Source organism: Plectropomus leopardus, chromosome 23, assembly GCF_026936395.1.
Source record: "Plectropomus leopardus strain MGB_pleo_1.0 chromosome 23, ASM2693639v1, whole genome shotgun sequence".
Taxonomy (NCBI): Eukaryota; Metazoa; Chordata; class Actinopteri; order Perciformes; family Serranidae; genus Plectropomus; species Plectropomus leopardus.
In genome coordinates, this window is record NC_142198.1 from 2,669,748 (window position 1) to 2,690,002 (window position 20,255).

Below are 20,255 nucleotides of genomic sequence, written 5' to 3' on the forward strand. Positions count from 1 at the left end.
ATTTTGTGGTATATTTAAAAAAAGCAAGACAGGTTAGGCTATATGCAGGAATCCTGAAGTTAAACCTTTTAAGACCTATTTTAAGATACTTTCCATGGCCTACATTTTAAGACCATACTGTGACAATTATAAAGAAAGTTATACTATATAAATTAAGTTATAATAATAATTAGAATTATTATTATTATCACATGATACATATTTATCATTTTTAAATATGTACATCCTAGCGCTAATTATTCATCATCATCATTATCATTATTATTTTTATATTTCGTATTTTACATACGTCGTGCTTGCACTCATTACTGTTTCCATAATTCTCTATGCTTTGCATCACGCGACTGTAAAGAAACACATGTCCCCCGGAGATCAATAAAGTTTCTGATTCGGATTTTGGAGAAAAAAAGTGTAGCTTGCCGACCAGCGCATGCGTACAAGATGGTGGTAGCGGCTGTACCATCCACAAGTACCAGCCGGGGAAGTAAAGTTTTAAAAAAAGAAATGGGTTGCTAACTTTAGTATTTTTCTACGTTACAGTCTCTACATAGAGAGTACGTCGCACAGAAACAGAAGGATAACCATGACAGCTAACGAGGATCAAGAGGTATGTGTGAATGATGATGCACTAGCAGGCTAGCCGCTGTTAGCGGCTAAGTGCTAACTACATGACAGCAGCGTAAGGAGCTTAGCTGACAAATTTCTTCCCGTCACACAGCAAACAAAAATGTAAGCTTTTGCTCAATGTACAAGAGCTCAAGCCAGAGTGTATTTACAGCTGCTGTTGAGGGGGGTTTTTTTGCCGGAGTAAATGTCACGCCAAACTCCATTTAAAAGCGTTTCAGTTTAATTGTGTTTAAGCTCAGGGAGGATGGCGTGTCACATAAATCACGAGTTAATTCATTTTCTGGATACAAAACGTTCTTGAATCCATTCGGTGTGTCCATTGTCTATCAAACAGCAACGTGATACCGATTAAATATCGGTGTTGTGCCATCTGCAACCAGAGTAATAAGTAGTAGGTTAGCGAGTGGCATTAGCAAGTTTAAGTTTAAATTTAATGGTTTTCAGTTGATGTCTGAAGTATTACATGTATGCCGATTTAAAGAAATAGGTCATAATTATCTCGTGTGAGGCTTTCAGTTGTGGTTCTGTTCTGCATACCCTTGCCAAGAGTAAATTGTTATATTTCTGTATGTTATTTGGTGCGCTGAAGCTATCAGGACAAGCTGTTACTGCTAACAGCTGACTAACTTCCTCTCACATCTCCTCTCCACCAGATGGAGTTGGAGGCTCTTCGCTCCATCTATGAGGGAGATGAGTGTTTCAAGGAAATCAGTTCAGTTTCTTTTCAGTTTAGGGTGAGTATTGTCCTCTGTCTTGTCCCCTTTACAGCTTTCTGTACTGTCCTCTCCTGCTTTAAAAAACATCCTCACCTGTGCCTCCTGACACCCTGTTTCATCAGCATATACATCAAATTAAAGCAAGAAACATATAGGGACCAGAGACAAATAAAGTTTTTAAGTTGGCCAAAATATGTTAAAACTGAACATGAAAAGGGGCTTTGGTGTCATGAGGATGTCATTTACTTAGTTAAAAACCGTATTTTCAAACAATGTATTTTAGGCGTTTTAACCTTTAGGGACTGCATTATGCGCTTTTCATTCTCCATTTCTGATCATTTTGGCAGTGTTCATGCATATGGCATACATTTTGGCAAGATTGTATATTTATGATTAATCTTGGAATTTCCAGCTCAGCTCCCATGATCAGTCTCAAATGCACTGTTTAAACAAAATATTTATATTTATATTGTTTATTGCAAAATATGTGCCATTGAAACCCATTCAAACTGCAGTTTTTGATCCCACAGCCATCAAAGCATAAAAACATGCATTGTATTATGTCTTTACCATATTTGGCATATGGAGAAAATACTGTAGATGCTATTTCCACAAAGTGTACTTTCACAATCATTGTTGCTGCAAATCATTGACATGTACCAGGTGGAGTTCATTAAAAACAACCAAAAAAATACTTTGCATATGTATATTGGAAATAATTCATATTTTTGTGTGTGTGTTTTTTGTTTAGTTGGTGATGTTTTTGTTGGGTTTTTTTTGTTTTTTTTCCATCTAGAAACATATTGGCATCATGGCAAAAACCTTGCATTCAAAGGGTTAAAATTCTGAAAATCATATTTGATATTTAATAATAGGACTGATGTTCAAGAATTAACTAAATAAAAGTGGAAAATAATATAAATGTACAATATTTTCTTGTGCGCAGAGCAACCCGAGTGTGTTATATTAAAGCAGGCCCTAAAGGTTAATTTAGTATCATAAGACAACACCAGAAAAAAAATGCCATATAAGATAACATCAGTGAATTCTTAAAATATGATAATAAAAATTTTAAAATCATTAATACTTAGTAAATGTATAAAGTGAGACAGTAACTTGTATAAAGAGCTCAGAAAATAAAACGTGCACAATTATTTTATCTAATTTTAATGTGTTTGTTTTGGACGCAACCCTCATTGTTTAAGTTCCTTACCCATATTTTAATGTTGCAGTTTGACTTAAGCCACAATATGTCTGAAAATCTCTTACTTAGTACCATGCTGTTATTGTTTTCTCAGCTCCATTACATGAGTTTGTAAGGGAAAAAAATTAGCTTTATCCCACTGGACTGAAATTGTTACTCAGTATAGCACCTCATGAATTTCCACACAAATTGTCAGTTTAACAGAACCTAAATATTATATTTATAAATAATCCATGTTTATGTTATGCATAGGGAATCGTACCGAAAAGAAAAAGAAAAAAATCGTGTCAACCAAGATAATGGATGACATGTTGGTGTAACAGAAAATGACTGTTACCGCAAAAGACAAAAATATTATCCAGTATGACAAAACCCAGTTTAAACCTTAATCAGGCTCTTGTTTGAACTACCAACAGACATCTGCCACCCTGAACTTCAACTAACAAGTATGTCAGTTCATATCGAATAAAAACATTTGCATAAAATCAGCATTATATATGTTTTTTTCCAGCATTATCCCAAATGACTCAGGATCTTATCCCTGTGTGTCAGTGAGCGAAAAGGGTTAATTAAACACACTTTAAGAGAAGCTTTTGAACCTCTCACCATTGTCAGGGGGTCTTTCAGGGACTTCACAGTGAAGCATTCTGTCTGAGAACATATATTTTTTAAAAGCCTCATAAAATTGTTCTTCATTGCTTTTTATTTTGGATGACAGTGGCCAACTTTTTAGGACAAAATGCTCCAGTACACAAAAATCACCAGGGTGTTATAATTTTTTAAAAATATTTAAAGATGTAATTGTGGCAGAAATTTTAGGTTTTATTTGATTTTAATTTCTTTTTGTAGCTTTTTTTGCACATCAGCATGAGGTTGCAGAGAGTTATCGGAGATAATATTTTGTGACTTTAATGACGAATAATTCTTAAACTTTGCAATATCCTCAATATGTTTTGATATCATTTGACGACAGATTAATAGATTCAATAAATGTGTTATTTAAATAAACCTTTTCCTTATATTTTTACATCAAAGTTGCATGCCACATCATTGGCCCTTATGTTTTTTTGTTTGTTTTTTTTTTTTTTACTTTTATTTCATGACCTTTGACAAAATAAAAGGATAAATACTGTATTAGTACCTTGTCTTACTTTCTATTGTAATGTCATACAACAGATAGGAGACCTTGAGGACACCAAAGCCTTCATCCTGGACATCACGTGGCCTGAGACGTACCCTGAGACGGCCCCACAAATCTCCCTTGATGCCTTTTTCAACAACAAAATGCAAGTTGCGAGCACATCGCTGTGTTGTTATTATTCTTTACGTTAAAAACACTGATGGCAGATTGGAAGATGATGTTAAAATCTGGGGTGTCTTTTGCTTTCGCAGGTTTCTAAACTGTATAATCATACTGTTACAGATATAGTTTTAACCCTTTGGTACCTGGATCGACATCAGTTTTCCAGTGCTGCGTTCAGACGCCCTTCTCAAGCACTTAAACCTTTGAAACCTGAGCAGATTGCTTTGATTTCTTTAGGAAACATGGGAAAAGGCAACGAGCAATTAAAATAATAAAATAAATAATATCCTAAAATTTTGCTTTGAAAATGAAAGTGGAAAATGTCAAGAAAACTGTATTTATAATTTTCTAATTAAAATAATTTCACAGGGAAAAAAAAGATTTAATATAAATTAAATCTTTTTTGTGCTTATTTTCAGGTCATTTTCTTTTAACTTTTCTTTCTAATTTCTTGCTAATTTTCGACCTTTTCTTAAGTTGCCCATTGCCTTCGTTCTATGTTTTTGAAGAGATCAGCACCCAGTCGGGAGCGAGATTTGGCCCACGTTTTTATGTTAAGGATCACTAGTCTACACATTGTTTATTTTAGGAAAATCCTGCCAAGAGTACCTTTAGATATAATTAGTCTTAAATACTCAAATCATCCTAAATAGAACTCATCATGTGCAGGCTTTTAAAATATAGAATAATTGCTGTCTGGTCTGATGCTATTGCTGGGAAGCACCATATTTCTAAAGCCCACACATAGAGCTTTTAAATAAGCCTAACTGACGAGCAAGCTTTTTTTTACCTTGAGTGTATAGCCACAGTGTGACAATGTTGTTGTTGTTGGCCATATCATTTATACCATGTTCATGTGGATTCTTTCCCTCTCGTCGATTCAAAAACAGCTCTGCGGAGACGAAGCAGCTGATCCTGTTAAAGCTGGAGGAGCAGGTGGAGGCCAATCTGGGCACTGCCATGATGTATACTCTGTTCGAGTGGGCCAAGGAGAACCAGGAGGCTCTCATGGAGAACCACAAGCCTGTAGTCACTGCTGTGGTTAGTATATTTCACTAAATACATTGGTGCAAAGGCCTGCGTCTTGGGTCCATTTTTGGTACACAGCCCCCGATTGCTGCACAGCCACAGAGAGCTTGTCTTAGTCAACCATTGTGGGCTGAACCATTGTTGATGTTATCAGTTCCACCTGTGTTTTTCTATCATGACAGGTCATAATGTCTGCTGTGAAAAAGACCCATTGTGTTAAATCTTCCCTGAGTGTCCTGATTGAATGTTTTATTGATTGCTGAACAGACAGTCCCCAGATTTAAACATGTTACTTCGTGTTGGTGCAGACGTTGACATCCAGCAGTGAGGTGACGACTGCCGCCTCAACAGCCAAGAAGGAGAAGAGGAAGGAGCAGCTGACTAAAGCTCAGAAGAGGAGGATCATCAACAGAACAGGTACATCAGGCAGACTGTTCATGGCAAAAGTGGTCTTTCATTTAAAGTACCATATTGGTTGGTGTGTACTATAAATATAATTTTTATGCCTCCCACCAGCGTAGCCGAGAATGGAGGCATTATGTGTACGGGTTGTCTGTCTGTCCGACTTTCCGCCCATTCGCGTGCGCCATATCTCATAACGCAGTGAAGGAATTTCTTCAAATTTAGCCATCAATAAAAATCCCTGTAGTTCAAAGTTTTTATTTAGTGTTTTAGGGCAGTGGTTCTCAAATGGTCCAGCTGCGGGGTCCATATTTCTCCTTAATTTGATAAATTACCACATATTCAATTTTATTTCATAAAACATAAATATCACATTGGCTTATAACACAAAAAAATAAAAGGTACTGCAAGAATAAACAGAAAAAATGACACTTCAAAATAAAAGCTTTGTGCCAGAAACTCACTGTTCTTCAGAATAGAGTTTTTTTTGCAAACTTGACATGTTCACAAGTCACTTGCGGCCCTGAAGAAAGGACCTGTGACCCATTTTTGGATCGCGACCCACCAGTTGGGAACTGTTACTTACCCATTGGGACTTTTTTTAGCAGTCTTGCAGGAAGCTAACATTTACTTTTACTCACAGTTACTTTTGTGAGTTGTGAATGTGTTCTAGTCAACAGATAATGGTGCATATCATTATGATTTCTATCTGCAGATAACAAAGGAGAATTGCCCAGAGGTTGGAACTGGGTGGATGTTATCAAAGTAGGTGCATTTTAGCTTCTCTCCACAAGATGGCACACTAATTCAGCTTTCAGACACTCACCATGAAGCTGTCCATATTCATCTGTCTTTTTCTCCCTCCTCATGTCCACCTGATGATCCTCCAGCATGTAAGTGAAATCCATCTATATGAGAACATCTTTGAGATCCTTCACACAGTCTCATTGTTTTCTTGTGTTTTCCTGTCGCAGTTGAGTAAAACGGGAGGAAAAGACGATGATTAGTGAGCAGCGATCAGCTTCATGCTGTGAAGACTGATCTCAGTACAGCCTGACGATGCTGCTGCTGCTGCTGCTGCTGCTTCTGTCCAGATGCCTTCACATCCTTCAACATTAACACTCGACATGGCTGCTTCCACCCTGAGCAACAAAGCAGGCTGGGACAACACACACACACACGCACGCACGCGCACACACACACACACACACACACACACACACACACACACACACACACACACACGCTTCCAGCTGAGACTGAGCTGGGAGTTATCTGAAGCCCTTACTGTGTTTTATGTGTTTGTGGAAAGCAGTCAGGTGTGTAGGAACATATCGTCAGGTTTTGTTGGTTGTATACAGTTAGCACACAGATAAAATGCTCACTCATCCATCAAGGCGGAGCGGACTGGAGATACTTGCTGTCACTGCCATGTTTTGAGTGTGACATTCGGCTCAGCTGCCAGGCAACAGAGATAAAAAATGTTGCATTGTGGTTCTAAATTGGATGTGTCAAGGGGCAGAGAAACTTTTAAAAACACACAAAATGTTACTTAATTCAACTTTTGTTATTTTAACAAATGTTTTTTGCCCTACAAATTGAAAAAAGTTATTTTTTGTATATATAAATAAATCAGAATTTGGTAAACTGATTGTCTCATAATATCAATGACCACTGGTTTGAAATGACCCTTTAGCTAAGCCCGCCCCCTTTGTGATGGTCTAAACTGTCAAACTGCAATCCCCGAAGAAATGATATCAGCATTTATGGAAAAACAAAAAGTGTTTTTCAGAAAGAAGCAGATTGAAGAGGTTATATGCTGCGTGAGGTTTCAGTTTTTAACCCTTCACACGTACTCACACTGATGGAATAACCATCAGGAGCAGTTCGGGGTTCCATATGTTGCCTAAGGATACTTTGACATGTTGACTGGAAGCCGGGGATCAAACCACCAACCCTCTGATGAGGATGACCCGCTCTACCTCTGAGCCATAGCTGCCCTAGTGAGGCCGTTGGTAAGTGTTTGGACTCATAATGCAACAAATTAATATATTTTTTCATTTAATGTTATTAGACAAACACCTCATAAAGCTATTTAAAAGACATATGAATGTGTGTATTTATAAAATGTTAAATTCAGGTAATTAGTAATAATTATATCTATGGCTAAAAATTGATTGTGAATAATTGCATAATGTTGTTCACAGTCTTTCCAGTGTGGCTTTGAAGTTGGCTGTAAATGTCATTGTAGGGTGTATTAAAAAGGGGTTAAAAAGTGACATATATATATATATATATATATATATGAAATAAATAAATGAGTAAATGATCTATAAACAAAAATATATAAAACCTAATAAATAAATGGAGAAAAATGTAACAAAAGCGAAATTAAATAAATTATAAAGAAAAACATTTAAAAAAGAGACAAGAATAAACACATGAATGCAAATAAAATGTATAAAATACACTGATATGCATATTAATGGACAATAGATATAAAAAAGATAATGCAATAATCTCAACATACACGTAAAATTGAAGTGTAGAAAATACAATAGAAGCACAAATAAACAATAAACCTTCAAATAAAATAAATAAAATTGCAATTTAGAAAACTATAAAGCAATAAAAAAACATAAATACAAATAAAAGTTACTTGAATAAATTCCCATATGCACATATAAACAAACTATAAAAATGACCTCTGGTTCACTGCTGAATTTATTAATTATTGTTTATTTTAAAAGCCTATAACTAATAAACATATATATTTAAAAGAATGAATCTAAATTAAGAAGTCCTGTAATGTGTAACTGATTAACTATTAGTGGATTATTTTGACATTGTGGTATTACTGCTTCTACTTTAGTTAAGGCCTAAATAAATTTATGTTATGTTTGTTGTGGCAGTAACAACAAACGGTTTATATGACAAAAAAACAACAACAACAACCTGAAACTATGAGGTAGAAACATTTAATTATTTTATTTTATATTATTTTGCCACATTCTGAATGGAGAAGCTAACTGCCATATAGTTAATCACTTGGTTTCCAATGTGTGTGCAACCATGCATCCTATCATGGGCCAGATCTGGGCTGTGATGTAAGTATCACTGGTATATAACCTTGCCGAAATATAAATTAAAAAAATACATTTATATATATATTTATTTATTGATACTATCAAAATAAATAAGGTGCCAGAGTGCACAAAAACTCAAAATACAGTTTATGTACTTAAATAAAGTGCCACTCTATCTTTTTCTTTGCAAATCTGCCCAATGCTGCATCCTGACAGATAGTCTGTCAGTTCTTGTTGTTTTGTGTTAGTTTGTTTTCTGTTGTCCCTCCTCGCAGAAGAGGCAGTCTTCTGTTCTGCCAGTATTTGGAATTAAGTTCTTTCTATGAATTCCCTGTCTTTGTTTCTGTTATTTTGTGTAAAATGCACTAAGTGCTTCATGACTATCATTTGTGTTTGTTTTATTGTTTAAAAAAATAAATAAATAAATAAATAAATATATATATATATATATATATAAAAAAATATATATATATAAATATATATGTGTGTGTGTGTGTGTGTGTGTGTGTGTGTATATATATATATATATATATATATATATATACATGAATTAATTAATGAAAGGTTTTTCAATAAACAGTAACAGTATAAATTCAGCAGTAAATCTGAGGGCATTTTTATTTATTCTTTTTTATAGTTTGTTTATATGTACATAAGTGTATTTATTCAAATTAATTGTAATCATGTTTTTAATTTTTATACATTTTCGAATTTTAATGTATGTTAAATGTTTTATATTTATGTTTTTTGTTTGTTTGTTAGTTTTTTATTGTGTTATTATTTTGTGCTTTTATTACATTATTGGATTTACTTTATATACGTTTTATATATGTGTATGCTTAGAGATTATTGTATTATTATATTTTTTATTTATTTAAATTTATAGTTTGTTTATATGCGCCTCAGTGTATTTGTTTTATTTTTTATTTGAATTCATGTGTCATTCATGTATTTATTTTTTTCACTTTTTTGCTTTCATAACATTTTATGCATTTATTTATTATGTGATATAGATTTGTTTGTTTTTAGATTATTTACTCTTTCTTTTCTTTTCTTTCTCTTATTTTCTGTAAACAGCACTGGGTGCTTGCTATGCCTTTTGTTTAGTTTGTTTTATTATTTAAAAAAAGTAAAAAATTAATTAATTAATTAATTAATTTTAAGAAAGTGCAAGGGGAGGATCAGGGGTCTGGGCTAAGCCCCAAATGTCCTCAAATCCTAGAAACACCCCTGCATACAGATCATCTTCGAGGGGCTGCTGCGACTGGATTTGCCTTCTTTATTCATTTCATTTGATAAATAATATGTTTGCCTATTAACAGGCCCCTGGCCTACAATCATTTTGCAGAAGTGGACCTCAGGCAAAGCAAATTTAATGTTGCTATTTACTGTAAGAATATATCTGAGATGTAAAAAAAAACAGCTTGTTGCACTGTCTCACCAAAATGATGTCTCTTTGGAATTTGATGTGATCCTTTGAATGTTTTATTTTGAAATACGTGACTGGAAGTTGCCTTTCATTTCTCATGCTTGACAGAGGCGGTCTCCTGTCTCAGCTGCAAGTGACAGAATGTGGACCTACAACAGAGATGAGCTTTTTCCCAAAAAGAAGAAGAAAGTAAGTGGGATTTGTTGTTTGTTTGTTTGTGTTTGCTTTCAAGAATAATATATAATTTTAACTGTCAATAATAAATAACTCCACAGGTTATTTATCAAGACTTCTGCCATCAATAACTGCAGTACTAGAGCTCACTGCAGCTGAGGGACGGTGTTTTATTTTAATAGGGCTGTGACTGTGGTGTTTCTTTTTGTTTTTTTTTAAATATCATGATTAAATAACAATTTCACAGTTTATGGCTATAATAAATGGTGTGATTTTTTTTCTTTCATCAAACCATGTCTTTTAAAAGCACTTCCCAGTTTGGGGGTTATGCAGATATTCAAGATAAATACAAAATAACAAGCATTTAAAGTTGATGTCCCCTCCCTAACCCAAATAAAGAACTTAACTTCCTTCCCAGCTCTTTTTTTAATTCTATTTTTTTTGCAGTACCTCCTCATTTTGCTTACCCAGCATTGAGTTAATCCATTATGTTATCATTATCAATATTTGATATTGCATCTACATATTGGATGAGTATAAAAACTCTGCACTCCTATGGTAAAACAATATAATTCCAATATTCTTACATGTCACCATATCACGCTCATGCAGACTGTTCCAGTTTTGTAAGGTATTATATACACAAAATGTTGTTTATCTTTAGGTGGTCATATGTATTTATGCAGTGTTTCATAAAAGCTGGATGAGTCTCTGTAGTAAAGTGATATTGGACACTCGCTGTCTTGCAGGAGGACAGAGAGACTGTAACACTTCCACCTCTGAACAATGGCCCGATCTCACTGTGTCAGGTGAGCGTTGCACTGAGGTACTATCATGTAACAGATATGTATATAACTATTGATAGTAATAGTAAAATTTAAATGTGTCTGAGCTGTGTCTGAATTCAAGGAGTTGTTTGGTATGCTATAGAAATAATTTTGGTTATTTGTTTGATTTTTCTTGTAAGGCTGAGCAGGATTTCCTATGTCCTCTAAATGAATCACAGCTCCTTGGGTGCACTAGGTATATTGTTGGCCTTTTATGGAAAGTCCTCTGTACCAGGGTTCACACCATCATGGAAAACCTGAAAAAATCATGAAATTTCACAATTTCCTTTTCCAGGCCTGGAAAGTCATAGAATTAGAAAAAAAATCATGGATGGTTATGATAAAAGTCACAGGATATTGTTGTGTGTAATGAAATTATTGGTTACAGTAATCTTCTTAACGTAGCGTACTGGCAAATGTATTTTTTGTTCGTAAGTGTTTACATTAAGTAGTTTAAATACAAATTGACTTAGTTATCCTGTATGTCTCCAGTGTCGACTACAGCTGCAGCAAACAGGCAAAACCCAGAGCAATCCTTACTCAGAGGACAGGGTAACTGATATGCTGCAGCAAGGCCATTTGTTCAAGGTACATACTTTATAGACTTGAACATGTCAGTGACCTTTGCATCCTTAAAATAAAATAAAAAGACTGTAATGTGTCCCGTTAATCACAGAGCCCAATTGTTTTAACAGGTTAAAGCTGCCAAGTCCTTTTTAGACCTGCATGATTATGGGAGAACAATTGAGGACTCAACACAGTTACTAAGGAGCATGGAGGCACTGGTTGTAGAGGATGAGGATGAAGGTCACATTAGGGAGGCAGACAGTTGGACTCATGTGTCTGTCAGGTCCAACAAAGACGATGTGGATAAAAGAAGTGAAAACAAATTCCCAGTGACAAACCTGCTGTGTGGTGCAAATACCAGAAAAGACGAGGCTCTGTTTCATGGTGAAGAGAAGAGATTCATGGTCTACGTCTGTGGCGGATACAAAGGTAAGAATAAACAAAACTGTCATGGTTGTAAAACTTCTTCAAATTTGGCACAAATGTTCACTTGAATGCAAGAATGAAGTGATTTGGCAAATTTGATACAAAAATTCACTCAGACCAAAGGAAGAACTTATTCGATTTTGGTCGTTATACGTCAAAGGTCAAGGTCACTGTGACATTGTATGTCTCATTATTGTGAACATGATATCTCAGAACATCGTGAAGGAATTTCTTCAAAATCAGCAAAAACGTCAACTTTTAAACTCAAAGATGAACTAATTAGATGTCGGTGGTCAAAGGTCAAGGTCACTGTGAACTTGCATTTGTTTCATTCTTGTGAGCATGATGTCTTAATAGCACCTAGAGGGAATTTTTTTCAAATTTGGCACAAAAGTCAAGGATGACGTGATTAGATTTTGGAATGGTAGACTGCTTTCTGCCCTTCTATTTTTCCAATAAAGCCCTGAACTGTATCACTTTCAGTTTCAAAACCACAACCATATTTATGTTAAATGCAAAGGAATGCCGCTACTGTAATGCTCATTCTGAATGTGTCTTTCTGTGTTTTCTAAAGCAAGTTCAGTCACTGTTGGCATACTGTAACAGGTACACGTAATGATTATTTTCCATGTGTTTCATTCAGATACAGTTGCGGAGAGAAGTGCACTCATGGAGAACGTTTATCCCAGACTGTACCTGTACTGTAAGCAGAGAGGCTACGACTTCAGGATGGTGGACCTCCACTGGGGGGTTGGAACATTTGCTTCTGAACGTCACGACACTTTAGAGCTGCATTTGGAGAATCTCCGGCGATGTCAGGAAACCCGGGGACCAAACTTTATTGTAAGATATCATACTGTAGTATTATTTGACAGCACTAGAGTGCAGATTCTTAGAATGATAAATTCATGTATGACTCCGATCTGTTGGTCAGTTGTTTGTTGGACAGAAGTATGAGGTCCCGAGTCTTCCCTCTACCATCCCCAGAGAGGCCTTTGAAGTCATAGTAAGAGTGTTGGACCGAAACCGACAGCAGGCGTCTCAGAACAAACCAGTGGAGGACTTTTCTGCCTCAGGCTCTCGGTCCAGCATCACTTCACACAGCAGCTCTGGCAGTTTCCTCCAAGATTCCATCCACGAGGATTATCTGAATTTCAGCAAACAGGCTACAGTCTCAGGACTGCTAAGCCAGAGCTCCCATGAGTCATTTTCAGCAGGAGGAGAAGCGAGACTAAGCCCTGAGGGTACAAGGAGCCCCGCAGATTTAGACAAAGATCTAACATCACTCCAGATGTGCTACAGGCTGGATGAGAACTGCCTTCCTCCTGTCTATCGCTTACTTCCCATCAGGTGAGGGCGAAGACTGTGGTCACAGTTTGACATCAGATTTTGCCATTATATTGTCTTCCCCTTTATATTTTTGTGTAAAATTTTTAAATAAAAAAAAAATGCAATGTTAGTCTTCTTCTTCAAGCATTAAAATTCAAACGTGTATATCACTATTTATCATCCTGTCACAGCATTCATTATCTCTGTTAATGTTCACAGTTCTCAGCACCCTGATATACTGAGCATGGACGGGGAGCACAGGAGGCGGGCCGAGGAGGAATGGAGCATTACCGCCTGCAGACTGTGGGGAGTTCTACAACGCGGCGCCGCAGAGGCACTCGGACAAGAGGAGGCATCACTGTTACTCAGAACAGGTATGGCGGGTTTTGGTTTCTCCTTTATCCTTTAGACTGGAGATATCACTCTACTTTGCTGTTAGATTATTTCTCTGCGGCTTAAGAGGTGCAAGTGTGGAAAATGACAGTGAAATCACATATAGATGAATTTAATTTGGTAGCTAATTTGGTAGTACTCAAACAGGTCCTATAGTTTAAATGCAGTAACAAGAACTAAGAACACCTTTGACACCTGAGAAAATTCTTTTGATTTCCTTCAAAAACACGGGTGAAGAGTAACCAGCAAAATGGATCAAATACGGCTAGAAATCGGTAAAAAGTTACAGGAATTAACTGAGAGAGAAAAAACAAAAAGAAAAAAGCAGCAGTAAGAAGAAAAGAAAGTGCTAAAAAAAAAAGGTTCTTTTTTTCTTTTTTTCTCTAACATAAGATAATGAAAAATAATCCTGTATTCGTCCCACAGCGGAGAAATTTGCGCTATTACAGCAGCAAAGGGAAAAAAGAGGAAAAACAACACAGATCAGTAAATTAAGTAATCTGTTCAAAAGCACAAAGCTATATAATAAATACGTCATTAATAAAAGCACGTAAAAAAAGTAAGTGGTTAGATAGAAACTAAATTAACAATAAACATAAAAAGACAAGGGTTAAAGTACATGCTAACTTCCACATTTTGATTAATGTCTGACATGAAACTTTCTCAGATAATGACTTTGGGCACAAACATCTCTTTTTTCTGTGTAGTTCTTGACTGGGAGCTGGAGACTGGTCTGCGGACTGTTGATGGGGCTCCACCAGAGGAGCACTGTCACTGCTACAAGAGACTCATCCCAGACCTCAACTGCAACCTGAAGAACCAACTCACTGCTCAGCACACCGACGTCCTGAGGGGACGAGCTCAGCCAGATCCAGAGCTCAGCACAGCATACCAGCACTTTATGGACCGGCTCCATGAAAAGGTATTTTCTCTCGTACTAGCTGTAAACACCAAATGAAATCACATTTTATGTATTTTTGCTGTCAGAAATTGTGCCAAAGTGATTTCTTAAGTAATAGTTAACATGTTTTTGCTTCTGCACTGGCAAATGCCGTTGCTGGAGGCGTCAAGTTTTTGGGTTGTCAATCTATTCAATTCTTATTAATGTGATATCTCATGATCATCTCAAGGGAATTTCTTCAAATCCGGCACAAACGTTCACTTGAACTACATTATTAATTTATTTGATTTTGTTGAGGTCACAGTGACTTGGCAGCCATCTCATTCTCGTAAACACGGTAGCTGGAGGAGGCTTTTAGGGATTAAACTCAACTGTAGCACAAACGTCCACATGTTCTCTGCCATAACTCAAGAATTCATACGCTAATAATGACAACATTTCTTGACACACTTCTTTGTCACCTTTTACAGATTTTCTGCAAGCTGAGGGCCATTTCTTGCCATATTGCTAATGGTGTTTTTTTCCATTTTTTTCCGTTTTTTGAGTGAAATCAAAGCAGTTTTCTCAGGTGCCACAGGTTTTTAAGCTTGTAAAAGGCGTCTGAAAGCAGCACAAGAAAACTGATGTGCATGTGCATGTGTTAATGGATTAAGTAAACCAACGGGCAAAACATGTCTTTATAGATTTGGTTCTCTTGTCTTTTAGTTGCGCCTCATTTAAATTGTATTTATTTCTGTGTCTAATTCATCAAGCTACGCCACACCAACATTTATGAGCGTAGTGTGGGATGGGGACGAAAAGGCCTCGAGTCCAAACAAAATTGCTCACGCCAGTTCTACACTGAGCGCACCTTGTCCCATTTAAAGAGGACTGTCATCAGCTCCCTCAACAAGTACAGCATACAGACTTTTTATAAATCAATAAATATGTCTGTGCTTTATGGGTTAGCCACAGCTACTTTTTGTCATTTCACTTTTTCAGAGTAATCAAGGTCACCAAAACCAAAGGTTCTTTGGACACAGTGAGGAGAGAAGCTGTCAGAGTGCAGATTCAGGAGGAGATACAGCGTCACGTCAGCTTTGGACTCCGTCTGTGAGTGGGTCACTGGACCTCACGCAGCAACATTCTTTTAAATTTCTCTTAAATTTACTCTTAATTTTCTGGTAAGAGAAAATATAAGAGAAGTCAGAGATTCAGTCAGTCAGTAAGTTCAGATGCACCAAATGTCTAAACAACTATCCAAATCTGCTTTGACCACCTTTGCTCAACGTTGAATCCCACTGATCATAAGTCACCTGTTAGCACAGGTACCGCCCCCTAAACACCACATAAGGGCAGGTTTTGTGCCGTGTGCAAAGACTCTGACACATGAACAAGACTGGAGACATGACACCAAAAAAGGTTGTAAGAAGAACTTTTGCAGGAAAGAAACTGATGTACTGTAAAATAAACATAAAGTAAATGTGATAAAATTGAAAAAAATCAAATAATTTATGAGATGCTGGAACCATGATATGGTATTTTTGGATGAAAAATTACTTGCACAATGATAGAAATATTTGCCAATTAATTTTCTAATTAAGTGACTAATTGTTTCAGCTGTGTTTGTACTTAAATAAGTTATCTCATAATAGTAGTGGAGTAAAAACAATATTTCCCTCTGAAGTGTAGTGGAGTAGAAGTGCAAAGTGGCATGAAATGAAAATACTCAATGTAATGTAAACGTGACCTCAGATTTGTACTTCAGTGCAGTACTTGAGTAAAGGTACTTGATAACATTCCAGCTCTGGTCAGCAGAGGGACACACAGGAACTGAAATTACAGTCATTTCGATCAATAGACCAAGTATAGTAGTATCCCTTTAGCCCTGAAATTTAATAATCCAGTTATAATTATTACTCTAAAACATCATCACTAAAATTAGATTCAATGATATTCATGCATTTTTAAATGTTCCTCAAATATAAAACTTATTTTCCTTCTGTTGGACAACAATTTGTAGCCTGTGCATGTTTTTCTCTAATCTTGGTACGAGTGCTCTTGACCACTCGTAAAATTTCATCTCACCTAAGAGAAAAGCAAAAATAAGAAAACATTGGTGAATCCCAAAAATCAGTTGGTACTAACAAAATAAGAACAAATCCTGGAAAAATAGGGGAAAAATAGCTTGTATATTGTTTCTTGCATGAGGCCCATTGTCTGTTCTGTCTATTACCAATCACTGGAGACAAAATAGTATAACGTTTCAGAGCAACCTACAGCTATCACCTGGGCTAATCAGACAATTAAACAGAGTAAATGCAGTAATTTTACACACGCCAAGGTTCCATTTTAACTGCAGTGAGTTTTCCCCTCATCTCTCAGGGCAGAGGACTGTACCTTGAGGAAGGCTTTCTTAGAGGAAGTGAAGAAAGCAGTGGAGCAGTCAAAAAGCAGACCCATCCTCCTGCTGGGACCAGCAGGCTGGGGAAAGAGCACCACTATGGCTGCAGTGGCACAGCTAGCGCCCTCCTGGCTGCCAGGGTGAGTTGCTGGTAAAACAGATGAACACATGGCAGCAGTGAAGGTTTTTGGTGTTCAGCATAGTTTTGCACACATGCATTGCTAGTAACACAATTTAAAGGCATAGATTACATACAGTACATACACACACAGTTTCATTGATATAACAATGCAATTTTCATGCTTCTGCATAGGTGATATTCATGGCCAGAGACATTATGTTTTTGGATTGTTCGTACATCCCATTCTTGATATCCTCAACACCTTGAGGAAATTTCTTGAAATTTCTCACTAACGTCCACCTAGACTTAACAATGTACTAATTAGATTTTGGTGGTCAAAGGTCAAGGTTATTGTGACCTCATCTGCCTCATTTTAATCAACCCCCATATCTCAAGAACACCTCAAGGTTTGTTTTTTTTTTGTTTGTTTTTTTCTTCAGATTTGGCACAAACACCCATTTGCACTGCTATGCACTAATTAAATTTTAGTGGTCAAAGGTCAAGGTCACTGTGACCTTGCCTGTTTCATTCTCATGAATGCAATATCTCAAGAACATCTTAAGGTAATTTTTTAAATTTTGGCACAAATGTTCTTTTGGACTCCACAATGTAGTAATAAGATTTGGTTGTCAAAAGTTGTCTCATTCCTATGAAGAACACCTTGAGGATTTTTTTCACATTTGGCACGAATGTTCATTTGGACTAAAGGATGAACTGATTAGATTTTGTTGGTCATAGGTGAAAGGTCAAGGCAACTGTGATCTTACGTTTGTCTGCTTCTTGTAACCATGGATATCTCAAGAACATCTTACAGGAATTTCTTCAAATTAGTCACAAACGTGCACTTTGACTTGTTGATTAGCTAATTTTAATTTCCTGTCCCGTTTGTTCAGAGCAGTGAAGATATTGGTGCATTTCATTGGCCTGACTGGAGAGAGCAGGAATATTCGTCTGCTCCTGCAGAGTCTTTGCATCCAGCTGGCTGAAGCCTGCTGTCCCCACACACAGCTGTCAGAGGTACTTTAATCAGGTGATACCAGCCTTAACGTTTGACATATGTTTGCCTGTGAACCGTAAGGATTAATTCCAGAAATGAACAGTCTATCAATTCTGACTGATCTGGATCACATGACTTAGGATACATTTGGAGTCTAAAGGGTTATGTTTCTCCTTCAGGGCCTCCCTCAGCTGATCAATGAGTTCCACGCTCTGCTGGGCCTGGCCAGAGAGGAGAGGCCCCTCATGGTCCTGCTGGATGGGCTGGATGAGCTGTCTGAGGAACACGGTGCAGACCTCTCCTGGATCTCAGCCTCTCTCCCTCCAAACGTTTACCTCATCCTCTCTGCAACCACTGACTCCCCCTGCACTCACACTCTGCAGGTCAGTCCAGCTCAGCTGAAGACTGAAACTTTTCATTTCACTGAGGAAACAGAGGGGAGGATACAGCAAAGAGGCAGAAATGTGAGAAACAAGAAATGTAAAATATTACACCTTACATGGTTAGAATTTTTTTCCTCAGATGTGAGAACTTAGTAGGTAATGATTTTAGGAGGAGTTATCAAATCATATTGGCTTGATTTCTGTCAAAAACACAGGAAGTTACAAGTAACAGAAAACTTACCTGAAAATTTGCACAAAGAAAAGAAAAAAAGGTTTAAAAAAAAAGTGTAAAAAGCAAAAAACATATATATAAATGAATACATTTTTTAAAAAAGTCAATATGTATATAATTCTAATTAATTATGAACGTTTCCGGGACATTTTTTTCCACATTTAAAAAAAAATGTTATTAAAATAATTGCTCTTTGTCTCTTTTCATGTAATTTTCTTGTCAACTTTTTAGCCCAATTTGGGACATCTCTTGCCAAGTTGCTATTGCTTGCTTGCTATTTTAGAGATGTTTTTAAAATAAATCAAACCAATTTTCTCTTGGTTCGAGGATTTAAATGCATGTCAAAGAAATCTAAATGCAGCACAAGAAATGTCGTTCCAGCTTTCAGAGAGTGAAAATAGTACATGTTGCACTGTTAAACGCAGTGAAGTAAATATGGTATTTAGTGTTGACAGATTTTTCTCTCTCCCCAACAGTCAGCCCGTCCCACAGTCCTGTCCCTCTCTCCACTCAGTCCTGATGACATCACAGCAGCGTTAGAGAGCCAGCTGCGGACTGAGCGGCGGCATCTACAGGAGGATCAGTGGCAACGGCTGCTCCAGGCCTGTCTGTGCTGTCCCAGCCCTCTGTACCTGGAGGCAGCTTGCTATGAGAGCCGGCTCTGGACCTCCTACTCCCCCCAGACCAGCCTCAGCCTCCCCGCAAGCCTGGAGGGCCTCTACCTCGGTGTGCTGGCGCGCCTGGAGAGAGAGCTGGGGAGGCAGCTGGTGAGGCGGGCTGCGTCTCTGATATCCATCTCGCGCTGGGGTGTCACTGAGGAGGTGGGGAGATCTACATTTCACTACATACTGCACATACTACAGGAAAGGATCAGGGCCATGTTAAACGGGGGAAAAAAGTAAGATTTTGAGAATTAAGTCATAATATTACAAGAATAAACTCATAGTTTTATGAGAAGAACCTCTTAAGTTGTAATATTACCAAAATAAATTCACAATTGTATGAGAATTAAGTCGTAATTTTATGAGAATAAAGTTGTAATTTGATGAGAAAAAAAGTCGTAATTTTAGAAGAAAGGGTATATTATATTACAGAAATAAGCATATTTCCATAAACATATAAACATATTGTCTGTTTGCTCATCATTGCATTACGTATTTGTGTTCTCAGGAGTTATTGGAGCTACTGGCCCAAGATGAAAAGGTGCTCCAGGAAGTGACCTCATGCCACCCCTTGTCCAGCCACTCCAGGTTGCCTTATGTGTTGTGGGCTCGATTGAGGCATGACCTCGGCCGCCACCTAACTGAGGTGAGGACAGACGGGACATGGGTGTACCGCTGGACGCACTCTGAGCTGGGCCGTGTGTGTGTCAAGCACTATTTAAAAACAGATGATTCTTGCATGGCTGTGCACGAAGACTACGCCAACTACTACAGAGATGAGTCGCAACACGCACACATATTTCACCCCCTGGCATGGACGCTGGAAGAGGAAGAGGAGGGTGAAGGACGGACAAAAAGCTACAGATTCAATCTGAGGAAGCTTCATGGGTTACCCTACCACCTGGTCCGCTCCAATCAAATCCTGCCCTTCATGTCTGAATGTGTTTTCAACTACGAGTTCCTGTTACATAAGGCCTGGGGTCTGTCTGTCCTGGACATCCAGGAGGACCTGAAGAAGGCTGTGCTTCCAGACAAGTAGGTCCAATCAGAAGACAGACACAAAG

General features: G+C 37.3%; 2 protein-coding genes across 2 annotated transcripts in view; both read left to right on the top strand.

The window, feature by feature from the left end:
* The first annotated feature begins 414 nt into the window (after positions 1-414).
* Positions 415-6,932, top strand: rwdd4 (RWD domain containing 4). Its single transcript, XM_088073883.1, has 7 exons — positions 415-607; positions 1,281-1,361; positions 3,724-3,833; positions 4,741-4,891; positions 5,188-5,296; positions 5,997-6,174; positions 6,256-6,932. The coding sequence occupies exons 1-6, from the start codon at positions 584-586 to the stop codon at positions 6,059-6,061; spliced, it is 540 nt and encodes a 179-aa protein (XP_087930009.1). The 5' UTR covers positions 415-583; the 3' UTR covers positions 6,062-6,174; positions 6,256-6,932.
* A 3,793-nt stretch (positions 6,933-10,725) lies between these two features.
* Positions 10,726-20,255, top strand: part of LOC148185581 (uncharacterized) — a 32,347-nt gene continuing 22,817 nt past the window's right edge. Inside the window, exons 1-14 of the mRNA XM_088073341.1 lie at positions 10,726-10,779; positions 11,290-11,385; positions 11,493-11,793; positions 12,434-12,633; positions 12,725-13,140; positions 13,339-13,493; positions 14,220-14,434; positions 15,166-15,305; positions 15,395-15,505; positions 16,778-16,936; positions 17,811-17,934; positions 18,094-18,297; positions 19,006-19,350; positions 19,700-20,226. Coding sequence (XP_087929467.1) covers positions 11,359-11,385; positions 11,493-11,793; positions 12,434-12,633; positions 12,725-13,140; positions 13,339-13,493; positions 14,220-14,434; positions 15,166-15,305; positions 15,395-15,505; positions 16,778-16,936; positions 17,811-17,934; positions 18,094-18,297; positions 19,006-19,350; positions 19,700-20,226 — 2,924 coding nt within the window. The 5' untranslated portion in view covers positions 10,726-10,779; positions 11,290-11,358. The remainder of the gene's footprint in view (positions 10,780-11,289; positions 11,386-11,492; positions 11,794-12,433; positions 12,634-12,724; positions 13,141-13,338; positions 13,494-14,219; positions 14,435-15,165; positions 15,306-15,394; positions 15,506-16,777; positions 16,937-17,810; positions 17,935-18,093; positions 18,298-19,005; positions 19,351-19,699; positions 20,227-20,255) is intronic.